Source organism: Aphidius gifuensis, linkage group LG4 (genome assembly GCF_014905175.1).
Source record: "Aphidius gifuensis isolate YNYX2018 linkage group LG4, ASM1490517v1, whole genome shotgun sequence".
NCBI lineage: Eukaryota > Metazoa > Arthropoda > Insecta > Hymenoptera > Braconidae > Aphidius > Aphidius gifuensis.
In genome coordinates, this window is record NC_057791.1 from 19905649 (window position 1) to 19930948 (window position 25300).

The following is a 25300-nucleotide window of genomic DNA, read 5'->3' on the forward strand; positions in this document are numbered from 1 at the left end:
AAATTGAACTGAGTTTAAAATGCTTCATTGCTTGTCAACCAAACTCAACTCGCATTTATTTTTCAACATCTATTATTATTGTTTTTTTTTTTTTTTTTTGTATATATACTTACTATTACTTTTTTTTTTTTTACATACAGTATTTTCGCTGAGTATTTTTCCTAATACAAAGCCGAGACAGAGCTTTTCCACTCGTCGGTTGCATCGTTTACAGAATTTCATATTTTTGTTTTTTTATATTTTATACTGTCTGTATATCCCTCTTCACATACTGTCTAGCCTCTCAGAGTACGCACTCGTTTTCCCAGAGGTAAAACGAGCATATGTGCATCAACCAGACATTGCGAATGACGAGACAACGATTTGTGCATACGACGAGTCGTCGTCTCTCGTTTTGCTGATGGTACTGCCAAGCCCATCACTCACTTTTTACATTTATTTTTCTCCTTCAACACCTGTGAATGACAATAATAATAACAAAAAATTATTTTTTCCATATATGCATATATATTTATAAAATATATCATTTTCTTTTTTTTTTTTTTAAATTATTTTTCATTATAAAATTGTATATACATAAATAGATAAATAAATAAATAAAAATAATAATTTTAATGAAAATAATAATAATAATAAAAAATTGAATTTTATTTTACCAACATAACCGATTTTCATGTTCCGGAAACTTTAAGGCGAGAGTACGCTGTCGAGCGTTATGAAAATTTACGGATTTTAAATGCTTGCAAACGAGCAAGATATTAGAAGAACTTTTCCGGTATGAACTTTTGGTCGTCTTATCTTTCTTTACGGTCGAGTACCATGAGAAGTGGGGTAACAGCGTATACTCAGCAAAAGAGACGAGAACTGAAAAAAAAAATAACAAAAATAATATTAATAATAAAAAATTAGAATAAAATAAGAAAAAAAGTGAACAAGTTTTAAAAATTTACATTAACTTTGAATCTTTGTTGATCCAATAAAACTTTGACCACAAAGATATCAAAATTTTTCCATAATAACATAATTGAAATGTTAATAATAATTAGTACAAATGAAAACTGACAGATCAATTAAACAAAGCAATGAGAAAATGACGTAAATGTTTCCAAACATTTGATACACACAGTTGAATGAAAAGGCAATGTTGAGAAAGTTTGAATAACTTTATGCTTTACTTGTTTAGATTGCCCATTAAGTGGTGCATTATATATACATCATTGTTGCGTTGTTGAAAATTTGGCACCAACTCATCCGTCTACATCAAGAAATTAAACTGAATATTAATTGTAGCAAAGACAAAATGAAAAATATTATTATTGCTTATAAAATATCCCCAGATCTTGTTGAATTTTATTATCATTCATTTTAAATTCATTTTTTTTTTATCATATTATTTTGTAAAACAATAAATTTATAAACTGACCTGAATAATTTTTTAATCAATACTTTTATCACGATAAGAATACTTTGATTTTATCTAAAGATTGTTTCATGGACTGAACGACGATATTTTAAGTCTGTATATATTCCACTCGATCCACTGATAATACGGAAAAAAATTGTCGAAACGTCAGCAATACCAACAAGCAGAGAACCATGTATGCCATGAGTATAACCACAGGGCCACTTGCCAAGTTTCTTCATTCAGACAATTTTTATATATATTATTTTTTTTTTACTAGCCAATTTTCTCTGTCACTATCAGTTCAAGCACTTTTTTTCCAAGTTTTGCCAATGTGTTTAAATTGTATATATATATCAAGACAATATGTAATTTATTTTCCATTTTAAATCTTTAAAAAAGAATAAAAATTAATTTCACTGTCGACATTATTTTATTTTTTATTCTCAAATATTTAGTTTATTTAATTTTATGTTTTGTTTGAAAAAGAAAAAAAGATTATAGTGAGTATGATACCTTTCAAGAACAAAGATAATATGAGGTTTTTTTTGTTATAACCCTTCGGACAACATCAATGTTGATGACAAGAAGGCTTCGTTGAACGTGTTGTCTCTTTTTTGAAGATGAGCTACACGGTAAAGTTAGAGGCTTAGTGTCAGTCTCTGACAAATTGTGTGTATGTTCAACTAGTCTACCATGTCTCTCATTCAATCTTCAACATCTTGAACCCTGTGAAGAGGCACCCGCAATCTTCATTCTCATCATCGTTTCTCCATGACAATACCACGATGGATCCTGTCATTTTCATTTTGTTGTTGTCAGTTAACTCCTTTTGATGTGAATATGTCAAGTCTTTCACAAGCTTGGACAACTTAATTTTCCAATCAAGCATGCTTACAAACAACTATAACAACACACACCTGATGAAAGAAAAAAATACATATAATTATTAAATATTTAGAAATATAAAATGATAATTCATTTACATATTGGATAAATAAACTTACAGTATAAATAATTTTAGCTGCATCTTTTTTTGGAGTTGAAATACGAAGCAGAAGAACCTTTGAGATTAACCAAGCTCAACAAAACACCACCCATAACGTCTGATGTCTCGATAAAGATCTCATCAAGATAACACATTAGTACTAAAACAAAAATATAAATAATTTTTAAGTAAAATGTCAACTCTTGTTCTTGTAACATATCATGAGTCATAAAGTGCTCAAAATAAGCGAGACACAACTTTGATCTTTGCTGGGTAAATATATCTCTTTGAATTATTAGATAAAAATAAATAAATTTTGTAAAAAAAAACCACAATATGATTAAGTGTAGTTAGATATTTTTTTTGTTTTTTTTTTGTTGTGGTAAAAATTTTAAATTTAGAGAACAAAATTACTGATGAATAATTTGATATGTCAGATGAAAATGATTTTGATATAGGTATTCGTCTGTATTTGAGACACTAAGCAATCCATGTCATCCAACAAATGTAAACACATGCATTAAATTATCAAACAAACTTATTGTGGTATTTTATCAAACCTTATTGTCATGTGTCCAGTAAAATATTATGTTTATTTTGTGTAACTTTATTGTTGTCACTTTGTTTTGTTTTGTGCCTTTGATGTTTACACTTTGACTTGCATTATAATTTTCTGGATAGTCAAAATTTATCTTGTCATTTATTTTACCGGTTGGTTAGTCATCTTGTATCACAATTACCTGTTTTGTTCTTTTTTTATTTCAAGTTTTGTTGAGCATTGTTCATTGTCCATTTACCTCATCCTAACCTCAAAATAACAAACTAATTTTAATGTAAAAAACCAGGCTATTTTATTTGTTTTAGTTTCATTTTATTATTGCATAATTTTTATAATTATTATAATGATAATTTATTTGTTTGCTTTATTTATTATTATTTGTTATCTTACAATAAACAATTACCTGTTTAGTTTTTTCTTTTTTTTCAGTTATGTTGTATATCGACCAGTCAATTTTAATTAATCGTTAATTGATCAGTCGATATAACTAATCAGTTGGAACGATATCTCGAAAATGGACGCTGATATTTAAATTTAAAATTGTTCGAATTTAAAAACAATAAATATTAACTATGGGAATTTATTATTGTTTAAAAAAAAATATAAATGAATAAATGAAAATTCAAATAATATATGAATAATTATGTAGTATTATTTTATCATTTTAATCAAGATTTATTTAATCATATTTTTATTTTATTTATTTTTTTAATAGACACTTTGTTTGATAGTCATTATTATTTAAAAAAAAATCATTTTGCAGTCATTGATAATGATGAGTACGTCTACAAGCTAAAAGACAACATGCTTGATTTGTCTTCCTTGTAAAATAAAAAACAAACCTTACTACTTAAAATAAAAAATTCATTTTTTATATTTATTTTGTTTATCTCTCACCCTATCTTGTTTATGATTATTTTTGTTTATTTATTTATTTTTATTATTCGACACAAAACATCTCTACGATAATGGACCCTTGGTTGTGAGTTGTATATATATTTTTACAGCAAAGGTTCACGCTACAGCCACATTCAAACGTCACATTGCATGCTGCAGTTTTGCGTTAACAAGACTCTTAATTATAAAAACATTCGTTTCACAAAGGACATGTAGTATATACCAATGTTAAAATTGGTTTCTGTGATTTTTTTCTTCTTTAAATTTGTTTATTTTTTTTTTTTTTTAATATGCCATTTTTTAATGAGCAAAAAACTTGAGTGTTTGCAACCTTTTTGTGTTTTTTTTTTCTACAATTTTTATATATTCATCACATACATGTGTCGGCTTTGAGAAAAATATATAATAATGCATTTTAATATGCTCTTTTTAACAAGGCGAACCAAATTTATAAAAACATTATCGACATTCATAAAAATTAATTATTTTTAAATATCATTTCATTATTATAAAAATAATTTTTTTTACAGTCTTTTTTTGTCGAAAAAAAGAGCAAAATATGTAATATTAAAATTTTAATTTAAAATTTTTAAAAACAAATGATTATTAATTAATTAAAATATATTCATAAATATTATAATTTCTGTTTAAATAAATTTTGATATATTTGTAAGATAAATATATTTAATACTGAGGTGCAAAGGGCAAATTACTTGTGGGTTTGAGCCACATTCAAACTGACACGATAATGCTGGTGAATTCATTTAACAACCACAGTTCACAGTGTATCTAAGAGAGAGAAAATTTATAGATATAGCAATACACTATTACATCGTAAACTTAGTAGTTCAATCCTTCCATCTTCCCCCAGGAAATCCTCTTCATGGTAGACGTCCTTCGTCATTATAATGCCCAAGACTCTACTCAGCTTGTATATAAGTGTCAGATACCAGGTCAACAAATATTTTCAAACTTATTGAGGTATAAAATTATTCGAAAAACTCAAAAATCAATTAATTATATTAATAAATGAATAATGAAGTTTTAGAATTAATTTTTATTGTATTTTGCAAGTGATTTGTATTTTTATTTTTTTATTTTCGATGAATCCATATATGGGTTTTAAATTAATGAAATTTTTATTAACAATATTGTAACTTTTTGAAAAATATCTCGTCAAAAGAATAAATTTCATACAAAACCAAAGAATAGACACATTTCAAAGGCTCAACTTACCAAAGCCCAGACGATATCGTCTCAGCTGAATGAATAAATCATTTGATTTTTTGCTCAAAAAATATTTTCTAAAATTGAAAAATATATATAAAAATATCATAAAATCATTGAGTATATATTTTAATAGAAAAAAAAAAATACTATACTTTGATGGTGTTGAAGTTTTTGAAGTAAATAAATAAAATAAAAATATAGGGTTTTCAAGAAGTGGTGGTTTATAAAAAAGTAAAACCATATTTATAGAAAGAAAATACAGTACCATATATGAAAAAAAAAAAGGAAAAAATATGAAAAGAGTTATATATATTTAAAATGGTTGCGCAACATCAGCATAGTTGTATAGTAACTATATATATTTTCATATATAGAAATAGCCCGCGGTATGCCAGATGCTGCCAGCCGATAGAAATGTAAAACTGTGACAAGTCCCCAGGAATAAAGTGGCTGAATAAAATACAACTAAATCCCTTGGTCGTTTGCGCACACTTGGTAACGGCCTCGTGAGAATTTTCACGCAAATACTATATATATACACAATACATAAAATGTTTATATTTATTATTTTCATTTCAGTTGTTGAAACTGACTTTTAACTATTTTTTTTTCTCGTAACTTAGATTTTTAATTTTTGTATTTTGGGTTTTTTATTTTATAATAAAAATTAGATTGATGGAAATTTAAGCTTTTAAATTTTTTTAACTCTCAATAACTATTTTATAAAATAGAATTTTATTTTTTATTGATTTTTCTTTTTTTTATATCTTGTGTTATTGGAGCCAAGTAAAATATAAACTTTGTCTAGTTTGTGTTGAACTTTGACCAAGAATAATCATCTTAGAAATTTAAAATTCAAAACAAGATTAAATTTCAATGTTATTATTACTATAATTTAAAATATATATTTGATTTTTTGAATATTTTATTTTTAAATTATAGATTAAAAATTATATATTGAGGAAAAAGATGAATATAAAATATTTTTTTTTAAATAATTTTGAATAACTATTTAATTATTATTTTATTTTAATTTTTTTTCTTACTTTGTTTTTGATATTTTCAAATTAAAAATTCTTTTCGCGCTATACAAGCCCGCGCTTATCCGCCATCATGCGCGCGCGTTCATCCGCCATGATGCTTTCTCTCTCTCTCATCTCTTTTATCCCCACCCCGCTGTGCTCTAGATGAAAAAAAAAAAAAAAAAAAAGACGCCACCGTGATTCGCAAAAATTTGCAACGCAAAAAAATAAGCTCCGTATTTTAATTAAAAATATATTATTAATCAACGCGAATCATTATTAAAAATATAATCATCTTAAAGGGAAAATTGAGGGGAACATTTTAGTGTATAAATTTTATATCATTCGTATAAATTTCACTCTTATTTTTTATTTTATTTATTTTGTCAATTTTGGCCCGCGTTACCGCTTGCTGTGTCGTTGAAAAAAAAAAAAAAATAATTAGTAATCCACACGAATCAATTATAAAACTATAATCATTTGATAGAAAACATCGCGATGAATATTTTTGTGTATAAATTTTTTATTTTCGGAGTAAATCTCATTATTATTTTTAATATTTTCGGTTTTGGCTTGGGTCGGTTAGGGCTGTTGGCTGCGGCGTCCTTGAAACGAAAAAAAAAAAAAAATCCTGTTTTTTATTTTTATATAATGTACGTATTATTTATTATCATTATTATTTTTAGTATATTTTTTTTTATTTTATTTTTTTAATAATTAATTTCAAGTGCATTATTGAACAATTTTGAGCATTCACGTATGTGTGATGGTTGTGCATATATGTGTGCGTGAGAGCGTCACTCACACATATGTACATCTGAGTTTACATGAAAATATATAAAAAATACCTACATGAAAATAAAAAATAAAAAAATATATTTTCATGTAATTCATGATATGTATTTTATGTATCATATTATTTAATTCATATTTTTTCACATTTAATAATTGATAAATCATTTTATTATTTTTTAGTTTGTTGAATTCATCTGGCTGTTGAACCAAAAATATTTGGCTATCTCTGTTGCAAACCTGTTGTTTCCTGTATCTGTTTTTGTGTAATGTATGTATCTTTATTTTTCTCAATTATTTATTCTAATCCTGATCCGAATATTCGTATAAAATTTATATCACAAAACGTCCGTTTAATTTGCGTTGAAATGTGTTTGTTTGCGTGTGTTGAATCGGTCACATGGTACATCAGCAACATCAACATTTTTTTCAAAAGAAAAATGATAATAATTAGTACACTCAAACAATTCACTTGGCATTTTAATCAATTTGAAAATTATTATTACTTTTTTAAATCTTGAATTTATAAACTACAAATTGTTTATTTTTTTAAAATTATTTTTCACTTGAAGAGTGAGACACTTTTTTTTTTTAATTCAGTGCGTTTGTGTCTAGTTATCATTTGTCATTGAGGTATTTTTGATTAATATAAATTTTTTTTTTTTTTTGATTATTCATCTGAATAATTTTCTACAAGTATTGTTTCTTTTTTTTATTTTTATTTTTTAATATTCTTTTATTTATATATAAAAAATCAAAAATTTTCTTTGCCCAACTACAGTCAGTCTCCAATTATCGTATTTTATTATTATTTTTTTTTTCAAATTCAAATATATCCATCGTGTGAATCAGTTGGCAATAAAAAAAAAAAAAATTACAAAAAGCTCACAAGGCGTATTTATCTGGCAGCTACCGCGAATTCCAAGTCCTCATTCCCTCAACCCTCCCACAAAAAAAAAAAAAATTAAAAAAAAAAAAAGGAACCCTCGGCAAAGTATGGCTGCGGGGTAAAGGGAACTATGGGGCAGAGGATTGTGTGGAGAAGGGTTTTAATTTTCCGTCCTGGTGAACTCTGCGGCGCAATCAATGCGAATTTCTAGAAAAGAGTGTAACGCCTCCACCACGTTGCTGTGTGGTTTATACAACGAAAAGAAATCTACGATCCGTTATAGAACATTATTATTATTTTTTTATTTAACTTAAATGGAATTGTCAGCTTCAAAGTAGCTTTACTATTCATCTATATATATTTTTTTTCTTTTTTTTTTTTTTTTGTGGATCTTCCTAATTCTTTTTTTTTTCTCCTTTTTTTTTTTTACCCTATTTCAATTTTATATTATTTTTTTTCTTCATCCCTTACGGCCGATTCAATTTTTTCGTTGGCACATTACTTTTATGCACACGCACGAGTGAAAGACCAACGAGCATTGTACAAAATACGCATACATAAAATGATGATAAATATATACAGAGTAAATGCTTTTCTTTTTTTTTTTTTTTCTTCCCGCAAATTTCCCCAGCGATTGTCTCGCATGGAGTCTCGTCAGACCATTCATCGGCGACGTGACATGACTCTCGAGTCGAGACTCGTAATACTCTTTCGCGCCCTTTAAAGACCTTCATTTCTGCTTACCCTCGAGAAATGAATAAAAAAAAAAAAAAAACAACGAATGACACAAAATGCACTGTGTTAAGATACTCTCTTGAGGGATGATTTACTATTTTTTTTTTTTATTTTTTTATTCTTCACACTGATTGAAAGTAAAGCAAAGAAAAAACAAAACGAAAAAAAATGGTTTATTCAGACGTGAGTATTATATCTAAGCTATACATTAATTTAATATTTATAAATGATCTTGCAAATGACCTTGTGCATTTGTGTGTAATCAAGAAGTTTAAATTTCTAATTATCGTTATTATTATATTGTTGCTTTGGCCAACCTTGAGCAAGTGTTAAATTACTGGGGAAAAGTTTAAACCTGGCCTTGGCCCATCCACAAGTATATATGAGTATGTAGATGTATTAATTAGAGACTCACTACCTTCAAAACTTTAACCCCCTTTTTCACAACTACTACTACTTGTTTTACTCCCCTGCACTTTTCGTCTACATCAAAAACTCCCCTTGAGGCACCTGGTGAACGCATATACTTTGGTTTTACCTTAAAGTACCAGTCAGTGGTTTTGTAAATTTAGTAGTCGGATTTCACGCAGTGTAGTTGAGAGTTTAGTGCATCCTGGGGATAATTATTCAAGTGGCATCCTATGGTTACCCATGAGTCATGCAAGAGTACAAAAGAGAGATGTTGTTCAAGAGATATTGTTGTATATATTTACACGTTTAGATGAAACCTCATTTTCTCTTTATTTATCAAACTTTATTTCTTTATTTTATTTTCTTCTCTCTTGCTTATATTTTTCCCATACTGCTTCATCTATCATTTGGTTAAATATATAGTCTAACAATTTCGTGGCTTCACACAGATAATTTGAGCATGTGAAGTATAACCAAGCAATTTCTTTGAAATATTTTGCTTTAGACAAATTGTTTTATAAATGTTTTCTCGTTTATTAATTGTTAATTTATTCGAGACATTGCGGTTTTTATTAATTCTTTTTTTTTTTTTAAATTTGGTATAAACTTTTTACCCAGTACAGAATATATTTTCGAATAGACATGACATTTGATAATTTCTCCTAAAATTTGCAAATTCTAATCTAAAAAAAAAGAATACAAGCAAAAAATAATATTGATAGAAAAAAAAAAAAAAAAAATGAATAAGGGTCAAACGTAATCTCTTGCACGACTCTACCATCATTTATTATTATTAATATATATTAGAAATGAAAAATTAAGAAGCAACTTTTTCAAAATAAAAGTAGTCATGATATTATATAGATTTTTTTTTATCTTTCGCTCAAGAATATGATGATGACATGTCTCTCATTAATTTTATTTTTTTTTTTCTATTGTATATAATTTTTGGAAGTCCGTATTGAATTGATCTAGATGACTCTAGTAATTTTTTATGTATTTTTCAATATTCCAAAGCTGTTATCATTTTTTTTTATTTCGAATACAATGTGATATTAATCCCACAGGGTAAAACGAAGTGTATGAGACGATATATGAAGTTCCATTTGAGGACATACACAAGTTGATAAAAAAAATAACATACGTATTGCATTTAATCTTGTAAATTATCACTGATATTTTTCTTCTCTGAGATCCTATAATTTAATACACTGTAATTTCTTAGTATTTTTTATATACAAAAGTTTTAAAGTGATGCAACCATTAAAGAGACACTCGTTGTTACAAGATTGAATATAAGACGTGTTACGAATTATCCCTGGTGTTGAATTAAATATAAGCTTGATGGTATATAATAAAAAATGAGTGTTGGACAGGGTGATATAGTTTGGACTTGATTTTGATGGTGTGGCTATAAATGTTGTCCCTTTTTTTTTTTTTTTATATACTGCGGTTGTCGTTGTGTCGTTGCCAACTTGGTGTAAATTCTTGATAAGCTATATTTTTATTTAATGAAAAATTTGAACATTTTTTTTTACTTCAACATAATAGAAAGAAAAAAAAATATATATATTTTCAACTTGATTAATATTTATTTATTTATTTTTATTATAATTTTATCATACTGCTCTCGAAATCGTAATATAAAAAGGACAAACATCATCGGTCTTCCGGACATTTGATTGGTCATTGTTTTTTTCTCACTTGCTCTCATACGAATTTCTTTCTGTTTGCCTTTTTCTATTATTTTTTTATTTATTTCGTTAGCAACGAAAAAACAAAAAAAAAAGAGCGAGTAAACAAAATTTTTTTTGATATTTTTTTTTAAAATTGACATATTAAGCTAGAGCACAACTTAGCACAACTTTCTCAATAATCATCGGATCTCAATGCACTTGGGCTCGTAATTTTGCGCGAATTATGTGTTTTTCATGTGTGAAGAAATAAATTTGACAGAAAATTTATTTTTTATTTTTTACATTTTTTTTAAAAATAGACATATTAAGTTAGCACAACTTTTTTAATGATCATCGCATCTCAATGCACTTGAGCTCATAATTTTGTGCGAATTATGTGTTTTTTATGTGTGAAGAAATAAATTTGAAAGAAAATTTTTTTTTTTTATTATTTACATTTTTCAAAAAATTGACATATTAAGCTAGCACAACTTTCTCAATAATCATCGGATCTTGATGCAATTGGGCTCAAAATTTTGTGCGAATTATGTGTTTTTTATGTGAGGAAATATAAATTTGAAAAAAAAAAATTTTTCCCATATCTTATATTTTTTTTTAAAATTAATAGTTAGGGAGCCCATCGTGCTTTTTCTTACCTCATCGCATAACGATTTGAAATACGTTTATTCGACGTGTCTTGACGAGTACAATATGCAGCTTCAGTGGCCGACCGTTTTGGTGGAACGACAGGGGGTGGCTGACGGTCAAAGTAGGTGGATGAGGTAAGTTAACTTACCTCATCGCATAACGATTCAAAATAGGCCCAATCGATTGGTTTGATGCCTAAATAAAGAGAAATAATAATGGACCGACATAGCACACGATGGCCGACCAAAAAACTGCAAGTTTTAACAAAAAAAGAGCTAAAATGAGGTAAGTTAACTGACCTCATCGCGTAACGATTTGAAATAGGCCCAATCGATTGGTAATGATGCCCTAAACACGAAAATAATAATGGCCGACCATTTAGATGGAACTTTTTTGATGGCCGACCAAAAAAGTACAAAATTGAGGGAAAAAAATGAGGTAAATGAACTTACCTCATCGCATAACGATTGGAAATAGGCCCAATTGATTGGTAATGATGCCCTGAATACGAAAATAATAATGGCCGACCATTTAGAGGGCACTTTTTTTGATAAAGCACCAAAACTCAAGTTTTATGTTTGTCCTTAAGATTTAGAGTTTTTCGGTTGGCCAAAAGTTCCATCTGAATGGTCGGCCATTTGTTATTATCGTATTCAGGGCAATCGTACCAATATTCAATCGTTATGCGATGAAGATATTAACTTACCTCATTTTCTCAATAAATTTTGGTCGGCAGTAAAATTGCCATATTCGGCCGGTAGACTATTCGTTACATGAAAAAGTTAACACCATTTTGTTAAAACAATTTGATAAACGTCGGCCATCTTGATGCCATTGACAGATAAAATAGGCCGTGCGGTAGTGCATTGTCGTAATCGTTATATCTGATGCGAATATTGTATAATAGGTTATGAAATAAAAAAATTTTTCCCATTTTTTATATTTTTTTTTAAAGATATAAAGGTAGCACAACTTTTTTAGTAAACATTCAATCTTGATGTTATTAGACTAAAAATTACGTGTGAATTATGTGTGATTTATGTGTAAATGAATAAATTAAAAAAATTTTTCAATTTATTCATTCTTTTTTTTTTTTTTATGATAATACTTGTGTTTATAAATCCAATGAACAATAAACCTTTCAGAAGGTATGGATACAGGCGCGCGTAGCGCGCCAATGTGCTCGTATATTTAAAAAAAAGAAAAAAAAAACATTTAAATTTAGGAGGATTTGAGAGTGTATACATCAGAGAGACCAATAATGTTCAATTAACCATGAAGCTAATGTGTTCATTATATATTGAAGATTATATCGACGTCAAACTATCAATGTTGTGTTACAACCCTGAAATGTTAGCATAATCGTTATTGCAAGAAGCATGTATGCCAAGAGACACAAGCAAGAAATAGATTGGCGAGAGTGAAAGGGGGTAGAAGGATGGGTTGAGAGTCTTCGAAGGATTGTGTTGATATAGTTTTGAGTATAGATAGATTGTTCCTTAGTCATGCAGTAGCCAATGCACTAGCATCAAGGATGCAGAATATTGAGTTTACATTAACTGCCTCGGGTGTCGTTAAAATTACGATATTGGTATATCGATATGTCGTTCGGTTATACTCTTCTTCCACGTCAGTTTTGCTATATCTCTTTTTTTTTTTGGTACTAGTCTGTTGGGCATTATTTGCATGAATAGATTTATCAAGAAAATTCTCAAGATGACGGTATTAAAATTCTTTAAATATGTATATTAAATTTTAAATATAAAAAAAAATATAATTTAATATTTTTAAAAGATGATATTAAAGTACTTTTAAATTATTATTTAAAAATTTAAAATAATATTGATTTTATTTTTTAAAACTCAAATGATTTTAGTTTTTTATTTTTGTATTTGAAATGATCTAGTAAATTCAAGTGATAAAATTGAATTACACTGGTGAAATAATATTAAATCGAATATATTAAATATATATGTATAATATTTGGTAATAAAATCATGATATGTGAAATACCAGCTGGACTAGATCGAATTGTCAATGGTCAATATCGTAGGCATAAAAAAATAAAAAATAAAAAAAAATTTCATATTGAGAATATTTTTTGAATCTTATAACCAGATATTTATACAACACCTATACAATAAACGTAAATTACAATTCAAGTGTATATGCCAAATAGGGTTTTTATATTTTCAATATATTATCAAGAAAATCTTTTTATTGAAAAATATAAAAAATATAAAAAAAAAAACATCTTATTACGAATTCCAGCCAAGAAATTGACTTGCATAAAGGTCTTATATCGAATTTTTATGTATATAAAAATTTATTGAATTATTATTATTATATAGTCCTGTCCAGACCACAAGTATTTGTGGATCTGCATTTGATTTGAGAGTTTTTTGGAAAGAGTAGAAGACGAGAAGCTTGTGTATAAAGAAGTTTTCAAAACAGTTATCTGGTCTCTGATATCAACACTGAGCTTGCTATTAAGTAAAATCAATAATTTTATTTAATTAAAGAAAACTTGGTTTGTAATTAAGAAGGGAAAACCTTTTTCCATTGATGTATAACTTTCTCACTTGCATTTGTTTTATGAAATTTGCAAATATCTTGAAGAAAAAAATACTAAAAATTATAAATTAAAAATCAATAGAGCTTTAAAACATTTTTTTCAAGTAATTTACTCAACAGCCAATACTTTTAATGTTTATTTATTTATTTTTGCAATTTAATATAATTTAATAAATTATTTTTATTGTTGTTGTATGATTACAGATGCTTTGGATAAATTTTTGAGGTGGTGAACTCCGTGAAGGAGTACTGAGCCAAGGTGAATGAGTGGTGGACATGAACTACGCGCAAGGTGAGTTTTTTAATTATTTAATTTAACTATAAATAAATTATAATTGTGTCAAGAATATATACATCTATATACATTCTCGTATTGAATTATATAAAATACTTAGTAAATTCACTAAAACTAATCAAATACCGTTGAAACCGTAAAACAAGTAGAGTTTGCAATATACGTAGTTTAAATTGTGAATTTCGAAAACTGCCGGGAGGATATTTGCCAATTCACAGTTTGCAAATTTCACACGAAAAGACTAAATATATATATAGCTACGGTAAAATAAAATGTAAACAAAATTTTCAAAAATAAAAAAGATATAATGATATGACTTATCATTACAAAAACGGTTATACTTTTGAATATATAATGTAACATAAATTTATTCATGATCTTAAAGTTTCATCTAATGTTCTTGCTACAATTGTTAGGGTGATGTAGATATATATATATGACTTATGTATATAAGCCAAATTGGCTTGTCTGAATATCAACTTTGTACTTGGCTAAATAAGAATATAAAATTCAAAAATTTAATTAGATATTCATGGGGATGTATCTACATAGATCAACTGATCCAATGAATATATTTAAAGTATTATAAAAAATGTGTAGATAAAAAATTTAAAAATATATATTCACAAAAAATAAGGCTCAGTGAAACACAGGCGATAATTGTGGTGTTCAAAATTGATTCTCTCGTATAAAAAAGTCCATTATTTTATTCTTATTTTGTTTTAGTTTTTTTTTTTTTATTCTTTACTTTTAAATTTTCATTCTTTTCTTTTATTATTTTATTTTTTTGACTGGAACTCGTGCGGTTTTGCCTGGCTATTATATGTCCTCCGACGAAATGAGGATTTAGTTCGCATTTTCTCATGTTTCTATATAGCATATCCTCTCTCGTTGGTCTCTCCCTAAAAATCGCTGCGTTGCATAGAAAGCAAGGGGATGAAAAAAAGACTAGAAATGAAAAAAATTAAATGTAAAAAGATATAAAAAAAAAAAAAAAAGAGGAAAGCCTCGACGTCACCCTCACGAACGAAACGACGCAGGAAGGATAATACACTTTTGGATTAATTCGAGTAATTTCGAGTGTCGTTTCGTAGAATTATATTTTGTCGGCGTGCTATATTACATTCACTACCGGTGATGCTAGTGCGAAATGTGTAATATAATTTTTTTTTTATTTTTATTTCAACGTTGCTGTCTGAAAACTCTTGATGCTAAAATAAATTTGTCTCCTATCAATAAACAAGTAGCAAATAACTGTGTTGAATAGTTTTTTTATATTTTTATTATTTTTTTTTTTTTATTAGATGATGTTTATGAATATGCAATCAAGCTTTTTTTTTTTGAGGAAAAAGAAAAAAAGTTTAAGTTTATTATAATCATGAATTTTGATGCTGCTCACCAAGTGTATCTTTTTCATTTGTATTTTTTTTTTTTCTTTCATTAATATTTGAATCTATGTATTTTCAAATATTTTTTCCTCAAAACTTTGAGCAACGTAAATAAATGGCAACACACCCTCGGGAATTTTAAATGGTAAACCAATCCAAACATCAAAATACAGACAGCGTAATAAGGTTAGAGTCGTAAAATGAAAAAAAATAAAAAAATTACAAAAATTTATCGGCGACAGACATACCCGGTCTAAACGCATGGCTACTCGTGCGTATCTTTTGTGTATTTTTGGTTGGCATTTTTTTTTTTTACCCCTCAATTCAATTATGTTTTACGGGAAAAGCACTTTTTTTTTTTTTATATTTCTAATTTAAATTTTTACTCTTCATTTTTACTTTTTTATTTCAATGAATTTAATTGAATTAAAAAATTATTGTTTCAAATTATATTCTGAAAAAAATACTTTATATATCATGAAGTTATTATTTTGATTATTTTTAAATAATAACATAAACTTATAAACCATTTTGTTTGATAAAAAAATATATATAGTATTTTTTAAAAGCTCTAAAAACAATGATACTTTAATATACTATTCACGGTTTATTTTTATTATCTAGATAAAAGTTTCTTTTATTATATTAACTAGAAATGAATATGAAACTTTGAAAAAAAAATATATATCACTTTAAAAATATAATGAAAATATATTTTACATGTATAAAGTACGTATTATTTTTGATATTAAAATACACAAAATCGTCTACCCAATCTCTTCATTACCGTTTCGGATAGCATTGTTCAGTTGGCATAATTGAATTCCCAAGATAGTATAGATCTCAGTGAAAGTGAGGTTTGCCAGGGATAATGGTATGATGAGGTGGGACAAGAGCTAGCAACTTTTTTTATTTATTTTTTTTTATTTTCTACCCTTTTGCATTTATCCCCTTCATGACATCAACGAACCGAAGCTGAACCACGATTCTGTCCAAGGCATCCCACTGTCCTGATTTACTCCATTCAGATGAACGAACATTTAGCTATTTCACTTCCGTTAATCCCCTATATACTACTTTACCTCTAACCCTCTGTTGAAATTTCAACGAGCAATGAGTTTGTCCAAACTAAGGACGATCACATGAAAAAGGACCAATACACAGTCATCATTGCCAAAAAGGGACGAAAATGCTTGTCCGACTATTCCTCTATATACACTCCCCCTCTTAAAGTTTGTCTCGACCTTCTTGTCTCTCTACTCGAACCATTCCTTTTTCAAAAGTCACGTTTATACGAAAATTTTAATTAAATAGTCTTCTATTATGTCACGTTCAAATACTTGATTTATTGTTTATTTATTTACTTTTAATAAATCATTAAAACGTCTTGAATAATATTTTAAAACTCGTGCAAAATTATAAATATCTTTTTAAATTTTTTTTTTTTTTTTTGTTCTTGGTGTAATTATTATGAGTAAAAAAAAAAACGAACTTGATAAAAAATTTAATTGTCAATTTTAAAATAATTAATAAAAATGTTTTATTTATTCTTTTTTTTTAATGGTGCATGTTGTTGGTTTTTTTTTTTGCAATGCTACTTGTATTACCATTTCAAAAAAAAAAAAAAAAAACTGTATGAATAATGATGATTCTCTTTCTCCCCAATATGTTGAAAAAAAAAACAAACAATAATGATAAAACATATACAATGAGTCAGTGTTTTACAGCTTTTTTTTATGACTTTTTGAGAAGTTAAAAAAAAATTTAACACGCCAAATTATGTGTTGTGTGTTGTCATGTTTAAGAAATATACATAGCTTGATTTTTAACTTAAAAAAGATAAAACAATATAAATACGAAATTATGATTATTTTTGTATAATTTAGAATATTTGTTTATTATATTTGGATCATGAAATTGGCATGTGCTATAACACAATTATTTTGTGATTATTACTATCCAATTATCACGTTTATGTATTGTCAAATTGTGAGCTGTTTAATGTTATCAGCACATGCGTGCTTTATATATACGATTTGAATACGATAGTAAATGTATGAATCAGCAATGTCCATGTCATGACCGATGACCGGCATTACGATTTGTCAATAACAATCATCTACAGACATAACTACACTGCAAACTGCAACTGATGGTTACATAGATTATTTCAACCAGCGTGTAGCATCCGTTATACATTGTCCTGCTCACAAATATGTTTGTTCTAACGGTCGTTGAAAATTCACACAACTTTCTGAATATTTTTTTACTTTGTAATAACTTTGACACTTTGTAAGTTTATTAATACAACTTTTATTATATTAAAGTTTAAGTTTTTCTGGTCAATTTTGGAAGAAAAAAATTTAATTGGCTTTATGCCATTTTTTCAATTTACAGGATCGAAAATTGTTTAGAAAATTCGCGAAAAAAATAAAAGAAAATAAATTTTCGATAAATAATAAATTGATAAAGTTAGTCAGATAATGAGCCAGTGAGTGAGAGTAAATAAATAAGATAATAACAATAAAACAAAATTGAAAAAAATAAAAGAAAACAATAGCTACATCTCTTCACCCCCTACAGGTAGTCTTAACAATGCCCGTTAGTCTCATTCATCCTTGTAACGAAAAAAAAAGGTGTAAAAAAAAGATTTAAAAAAAAAACTACCTCTTGTAGTTGTTGCCACGGTGAACTATAGAGGTGGGACATGATCAAACTGTTTTTCAAGCGAATGGAAAATAATGCAGTTTATTTTAATGAAGCTCTCGTGGGCAGTATTCGGTACTTACCTTTAATCACATTGTTAAATTCCTTTAACAGCTAACTTTTCAAATAAAAAAAATAAATAAATATATTTTGTTTTTTCATAAATATTCCCTTAATTGACACTAAATTGTCAATAAATTTTATTTTTTTTGACATCAATTGCCCATAGACACTCTTATTACATGGGTTAAATTATTTTTTATATATTTTCTTTAAAATTTAATATATATTCAACTATTGGATTATTTTTAGTGTCATTTGTTTGATCAAATATAAAATCATAATGAGAAATTTTGACATGAACTATTATGCATACCTGAAACTTGAATAATATTCATAGAGAATATAAACACATGGCTTGATTTGTATGTATGTCTATCTGAATGTCTGTCTGTCTGTCGTTCTATCTGCCATTTCAGATAGTAAATACATATACACACACTTTCAAGATACACCAAGCGACATATATAGTGAGATATATATAAAGGCCAAAGGCGTGCTTGAGGACTTCTATTGAATTAGCTCCATTCACTAAATTGCTTGCGAATTATGCTGGATCACAGGCGTGTACTAACTTGTTCACTCGATTCACCACAATGTCTTTGTATATATTATATCTATATACATCTTCATTCTATATTTATTTTATTATTGTGTGATATTCAATGCTTCAGAATTTCATATAGACCAATGATATATCAAGATTATCAAGTTCTTTTACAAATAAACGACCAAAATCAATAAACAAGATGACATTCACAATTTTTTATTAAGAAAAACTTTTATTTCTTTTTTTTTTTTTTTTTATTCTTTGGCACATTTTATATATATTTTTTTATTTTTTTCTTTTGAGCTTAAACAAAAGTTAGTTTTACCACTACCTGGGTCACAAGTTTTACAGAACTAAAGCCTCTAATTTTAGGTCACCAGGACATTGGACAATTTAACTAGAAAATTAGTCTTAGTATTTTTTTATTTTTTTCTACAAAATTATAAGGAAAGTTTTGACAAAAATTCTTGGCACGTTTTTAAAAAAATATTATCATCATTGTTAATTGATGTAGTTTAATTTTAAAAGATATAAATTACTAATTTTTTTTTTTTACATTTTGCTGGATCAAGATATTTTATTTTCTTTTTTAAATTAATATATTAAAATGAAAAATCTGATGATAAACAATTTTGTATTATGTTTAAGTAACTCTTGACAAAATTTAAGAGAACCATAAGGTATACCAAAATTGCAAGTTGGCCTTATCAGGCACATGTCACCCAACCCGTAAAGTACTAAAAGCAGGTAACTAATCTGCTTTTGCCACCCTCTCATCTCATTATCCTTGAGTCTACTTTTACGACACTGCCATGACAGTTTAGTACTCTTCACTTTTTACTACCCTTTTTTTATTTTTTTTCTTGTCCTCATAATCACACATAGTTTTATATATATTTTTTTGCCATTTGAAAATCGCTTTTTTTAAAAATGATTTCAGTTTGATTTTTTTGTTTTAAATTATTTTTCAATGCTTCATAAATTTTACAACTTACTTGCAAGTTGTGTTCTTAATTATCGTTATAAATATATATATATAAAATTTTGTAATTAATCTAGTTTTAATAGAAGTAGTTTTAATAGCTTCAACATTTGGGTTAATATAAAATAGTTATATGTGTGTTAATTTATATTTAGCTATAATTTCTAATCAAAATTTATCAGTATATAGTGAGACACGTATTTTCGATAAATTGAATTGCACAAATAAATCGTCAAAGCCATCAGTTAACACTGCAACAATTCTATAGGTCAATGAGAACACAGTTAAATATAAATATATGTTTGTGTATTTCACAAACGATAACACTAGTCTCTCTCTCTGAGGGTATATTTGATGACCCAGTTTTCGTATATTGCAATTCTATTCACACTGTGAAATAAAAAAGTTTTTCTTTCGTGGTTTAGTTGAAAAATAAAAAAAAACAAAATTAAGGTATTTATCAAAAGTTTCTTTTATTTATTTTGATAGTGTCTGTATTATTCAGCAAAATTACAAAGCTCAAAATATTTTTTAAGTTTTAATTGATGCTTTGTATTTTATAATTGGTAAAATGTTTAAAAATTTCCATTTAACACATGATGCAATCAACGATATATTGTTTAATATTCAAAGCAAACTAATCAACTGAAGTAAAATACATTATGTGTTAACTTCTATTGTTCAAAATGACATACGATGAAATTTTAGATTGTTGTTACTACGATTATTTGATTTTAGGCTGAAAACAATCTGTTATTGTCATTGTGTATTTTGCGAATATTGTACATTGGATTCAATACCAGGATTTAATTGTGCATTGGTGGTAAATATAAAGTGGGTGTGCTTGTCCAAATTCTGTCTACCTTTTATGCACCATAATGTATACCCCCCATGTTATTCGTTGTTTTGTAAATACGTAAAAGTATTCACACGTGATCACCGAAATGAAACTAGTACAATTTCAGTTATTTTGTTTTTTTTTATTTATTTATTTTGTTGTCTATTTGTACAAATTCAATTGACACCAATTCAAAGATTTTTCAATCCCATGGAATTGCATTTGTTTTTTTGTAAAATAAATTGATGCTAAAATCATTTCAATTGAAATGTAAAAACAAAAAAGAATTACTTGAAAAGAAAAAATAAATAAATAAATTTACAATTATATTATGTAAGTAGACATAATGGTTTTTTGTTGAATTGAAAAGTAAAAAATAATAATAAAATTCAATGGTTCAACTACTGAAGCACTAAAGGTTAAACAAAAATTTAAAAAAAAAAAAAAAACAAGTTAATCTGTTTTTCTAAATAGACAAGAAATAGTGAAGTGTTTTATACATCATGGAAAAAATGAAATATAACACAGGTGATATAAAATGAGACAGAAATAATTCCCTCAAGCAATAACCTGTGTTTGTCCACAATTTTTTATATATTTTTTTATTTTTAAATTTCTTTCTTGAACACACTTGTGTTGTGAGAGCATCATTCGTTATTCGTGTAGAATGGTAATATGCCAGTTGATGGGTAGATGAGTGAGAATAAAAAAAAAAAAAAATACGAATAGAAGCATAAAACAATTTATCAGGTGTCTGACTGTGACACTTGGTTCATCTTTAATTTTATTTTTATTCTATATTTTTTTAAATCGATAAACTTACATTTGCGTATCGTATATTTAAATATTATACTATGGTGTCTTTGTTGTTTTTAAAATAGAATATCTATGTAAAAAAAATAATTTAAATAATTTTGTTTAACTGATTTTTAATACTTTAAACCGAGAGTATTTTACATATTTATTTTTGAGCTTGAATTATTAGCATTATGAAATATTTATTCAACCAATAAGTAATATATTGGTAAAAATATATTAGTATTTTTTGATCAAAGCCAAGATGAGAGATATTTTTTTCATAAAATGTATATTTATTTAGTTATATCATTTGATGTATTTGTAAAAGTACATTTGCAATAATATAAATGCGTAGATGATAAAATTTTGTGTGCTAGTCAATTGGTTGCAGTTTTTCTTTGAAATCTCATAAATGTAAAATTTTTCGTTATATGAAAAATGATATTTCCAGTGTTATTGGTTTCGATGCAATAAACTGTTGAATATATTTTTGATCTAAAATAAATAGAGTGTGTACTCTGAAATATGAAAATAAAATAATATATGGTATTTTTACGTTAGCTATACCTTTTAAAAATTAAATTTGAAACAAATAATTTTATCAGATAATGTGTTATTAAACACTGTAGTTTTATATCATATGTCAAATATTAATCAATTAACTTTTGAAATTAACTATGCTCGCAGCGTTCTCCATGCAGATGTCAGACTTCAATGTTGAAACTGATGTTTAATTATATGAGAATTAAATAAATCAATTTTCAATGAAAAAAAAAAAAAGCATATATATATATTGAATAAATGAATTAGTACTGAGTAAATTTATATATTGAATTTATATATATAATTAAATTCTTTTTCCAATAATAACTCGAGTGAATAAACATCAAAGTTTGAATTTAAAAAAAAAAGAGAATGCTCGTTTCGTTTTTTTTTTTTTCTTTAATATATTCATCCATCAAATCAACACATCATTAATCAAATTGTGTTTTTTGTTTTTTATTATTTTTTTTTTTACTGTAATGTGATGCTCGCGAAATCGATTAAAATATAATTTTACGCCATGCCTTCTTAGAATATATGAAAAAAGAAAAAAAAAAAAATGATATTTAGGTGTGGTGGTTTGGTATTTTGTTTTGTCCTTGATTGTAACCTTGGTTAAATCGATTTCGGCAATCTTTAATGTTGAATATTATAGCTCAAGACATTTTTCATTCATGCGTCAAGAACAAAGAACAAGTATTGAGTCTCGATTTCACGATAGCTTTGAACCCCGTTGTTTGGCGTGACGATATTCATCAATTACCGATGAAACTGATCAGGTTGAAACGTGCCCACAATTTATATGTATATATATATTTATTTTTACAAGCTTTGATTTCAAGGATAAATAGAAAAGTTTTGAAACATACTGAAAATTATTTGTGTATTTTAAAAATTTCTAAACATTTTTTTTTCGCTTAAAAACAAAAACCATAAATTTTCTATTAATAATTAAAAGTCATGTATTAAGAGCTCTTTGACAGTCAAAAATATATACTGGTCTAAATTTAATTATGACAAAAAAAAAAAATACTAAAACTTAATATTGTTAGAGCTTTTTAAAAATATAATTTAACTAAAAAAAAAAAATTAATTTAGTAGATGATATTGCAAATGAATTTAGGGAAGCTAGTTGTTTGATATGGCAAAATTACAGGGGGCAACAAAGTGGGGAAAGCTATCAGCAAGCAGGGGGTATAAGGAGGGCATTATGAGATGATATTAGATTTTCCCTTCTCCCATATTTCGATCCTATCCGCTTAATAGATTCAGCGATATTATTGAATTAGCGTTGGCTTGAATGGAGCTCAGGCTACTTGGTTTTCGATTGGTGTGAGGTTTCGTTTTGTGGTATATCAGTGGTATGGGGTATATATATCAAAATATTTCTACCTTATTGCCATATTAAATATTTGCTTGTTCTCTTTAAAAATTGCTACAATGTTATTGCTTTATTTTACTAAAATTTTAATTATTTTTTTAAATTTATATTTCATTTGGTGTATTTTTCATTTGCATTTTTGTTTCGAAATAATTTATATATATATATTTTTTTTTTTTGATTACTTTTTTTTATTTTACAATAAATTAAATATAAAATTAAACTTTTAAAATATTTTTATATATTTTTTATGTTGAATTTTTTGAGTAAAATGAATCTGTATCCAAAGTGCCAAGTACCACTTCGTCACTGGTAGCATCAAGAAGTGTAACGGTTATGCTTGTAAAACTTTGTGACTGTAACTTACTTTCAACATAGAAAAAAAGTAAATAAATAAATAAAAAGTATGACTATTACATTTTACACTAGGAGTCAGCTTTTAACCCTCACTAAGCTAAAAGTGAAGTTGTACAGTTAAGAGAAAAAAAAAAAAAACGATATTGTGAAAATGCAGCTGCTAGCATATGTGAAAAATAGCAAATACCACTTTTCTTTTGAATGAATACAAGCATCAAGAATTTTATATCACAATAATGCTAAAAAGTAAAAAAAAAAAAATAGAAATTTATTTATGTATATTGTTTTTACATGAGTGGGTGATAAAAATAAAATTTCTCTTGCCAATTATCTTAATTACCATGATCATCTAATTACCATACGATTACCTGGTCATGTACTGAAATAAAATGAAAATACTGTAGGCAAAGTTTGTTGGTACTGTTACTGTGATAATTGTGATAAAAGTTTCTCAACATTTTGAGAACCATATAATCCAGCAAACGGTCAAAACTTTTTAAATCACATTACAAATTCTGTTGAGTTTGACGAATCAAGTAAAGGGTCTAGTTGTCGTCATTACGTTTGACCAATCCTCATGTTAATTTTCACACAAACCAACTTTCATCTTGGCGTAATTTTCTTTAATCTATATTTATTTAATTTTTTTCTTCAAAAACATGTTTCAAACAATTTACGGTCAGATGTTATTTCATCCATAAAAGTAAAATCATTATTTTTATTTTTTTAGGCAAAGATTGATAGTCGTTTGTATATTTACGCTCGGTTAAAAAATTATTTTGATTATCGTTTAGTTTTTTTTTTTTTTTTCTCCTCTGTGTTTGGCGTGTTGTTTTTTTTTTTTTTTTATAAAAAATTGAAAAAATAAAAAAATATATATTGGAAGATGTTACTCAAGGTCTTGGGGATTTAAAGAGGAAGGATTATGAACAGATAGAATCTCATAAATTTTCATCGTGTCTATTAGAAATACAAAAACCAGATAGATTGATGTTATTGAAAGAATCAAAATATATATATGCTTTTTTTATGTGATGTCTAAAATGATGAAGAGGGTCAACAAGTCTTAACTCAAGCAACTTATTCTGCCAACTCTCTCTCTCTGGGTCTTAAAAATATTGTTACTTTTTTTATATTTTATTTTTTAATACACGTGGCGATAAAATCATCATCATAAGTTAAAAAAAATATATTTTATTTCTGGAGAAATAAATTTAAAATACGATTGACTATCAATTTTCAAGTTCACCCTTGCGTTTAAAATTCACAGGATTAGCTATTGCAAATAATCCACTTGAATATATGTTCCCCTTATTTTAAAATTTTTTTCAATAGCCTCAAGCTCTCTGCAAGGGAATTTTATACAACCCTCTCTCGCAATATCATCTTGTTCACTTAAATCCCAGCAACTACCAGAACATGTTTTATATATCGTGGCAGAATCGGCACTAGCTAATAATTACCCTTCTCTCACAATTGAGTTCAATTCAACCGTCTGCCTATTTCACGGGTAACTGAACCAGCGTTTTGATTTTGATTTTTTATCCAACATGAAAAATTGTCACATTTAAATTAAAAC

General features: G+C 26.7%; 1 protein-coding gene and 1 long non-coding RNA gene across 6 annotated transcripts in view; one reads left to right on the forward strand and one right to left on the reverse strand.

The window, feature by feature from the left end:
* LOC122855527 (teneurin-m) overlaps positions 1-25300 on the forward strand; it is a 306365-nt gene that overhangs the window by 84771 nt on the left and 196294 nt on the right. For 4 of the 5 annotated variants that reach the window (XM_044156957.1, XM_044156960.1, XM_044156959.1 and 1 more), the window contains exon 3: positions 14028-14115. In XM_044156957.1, coding sequence (XP_044012892.1) covers positions 14100-14115 — 16 coding nt within the window. In that variant the 5' untranslated portion in view covers positions 14028-14099. Of the gene's footprint in view, positions 1-7073; positions 7162-14027; positions 14116-25300 lie in introns of those variants that run through there. The other variant, XM_044156958.1, reaches the window with a different exon arrangement.
* On the reverse strand, positions 1144-2532 carry LOC122855535. Its single transcript, XR_006374076.1, has 4 exons — positions 2410-2532; positions 1919-2322; positions 1424-1793; positions 1144-1255 (listed from the first exon to the last, which is right to left on the reverse strand). It is a non-coding gene; the product is annotated as an uncharacterized LOC122855535 (long non-coding RNA).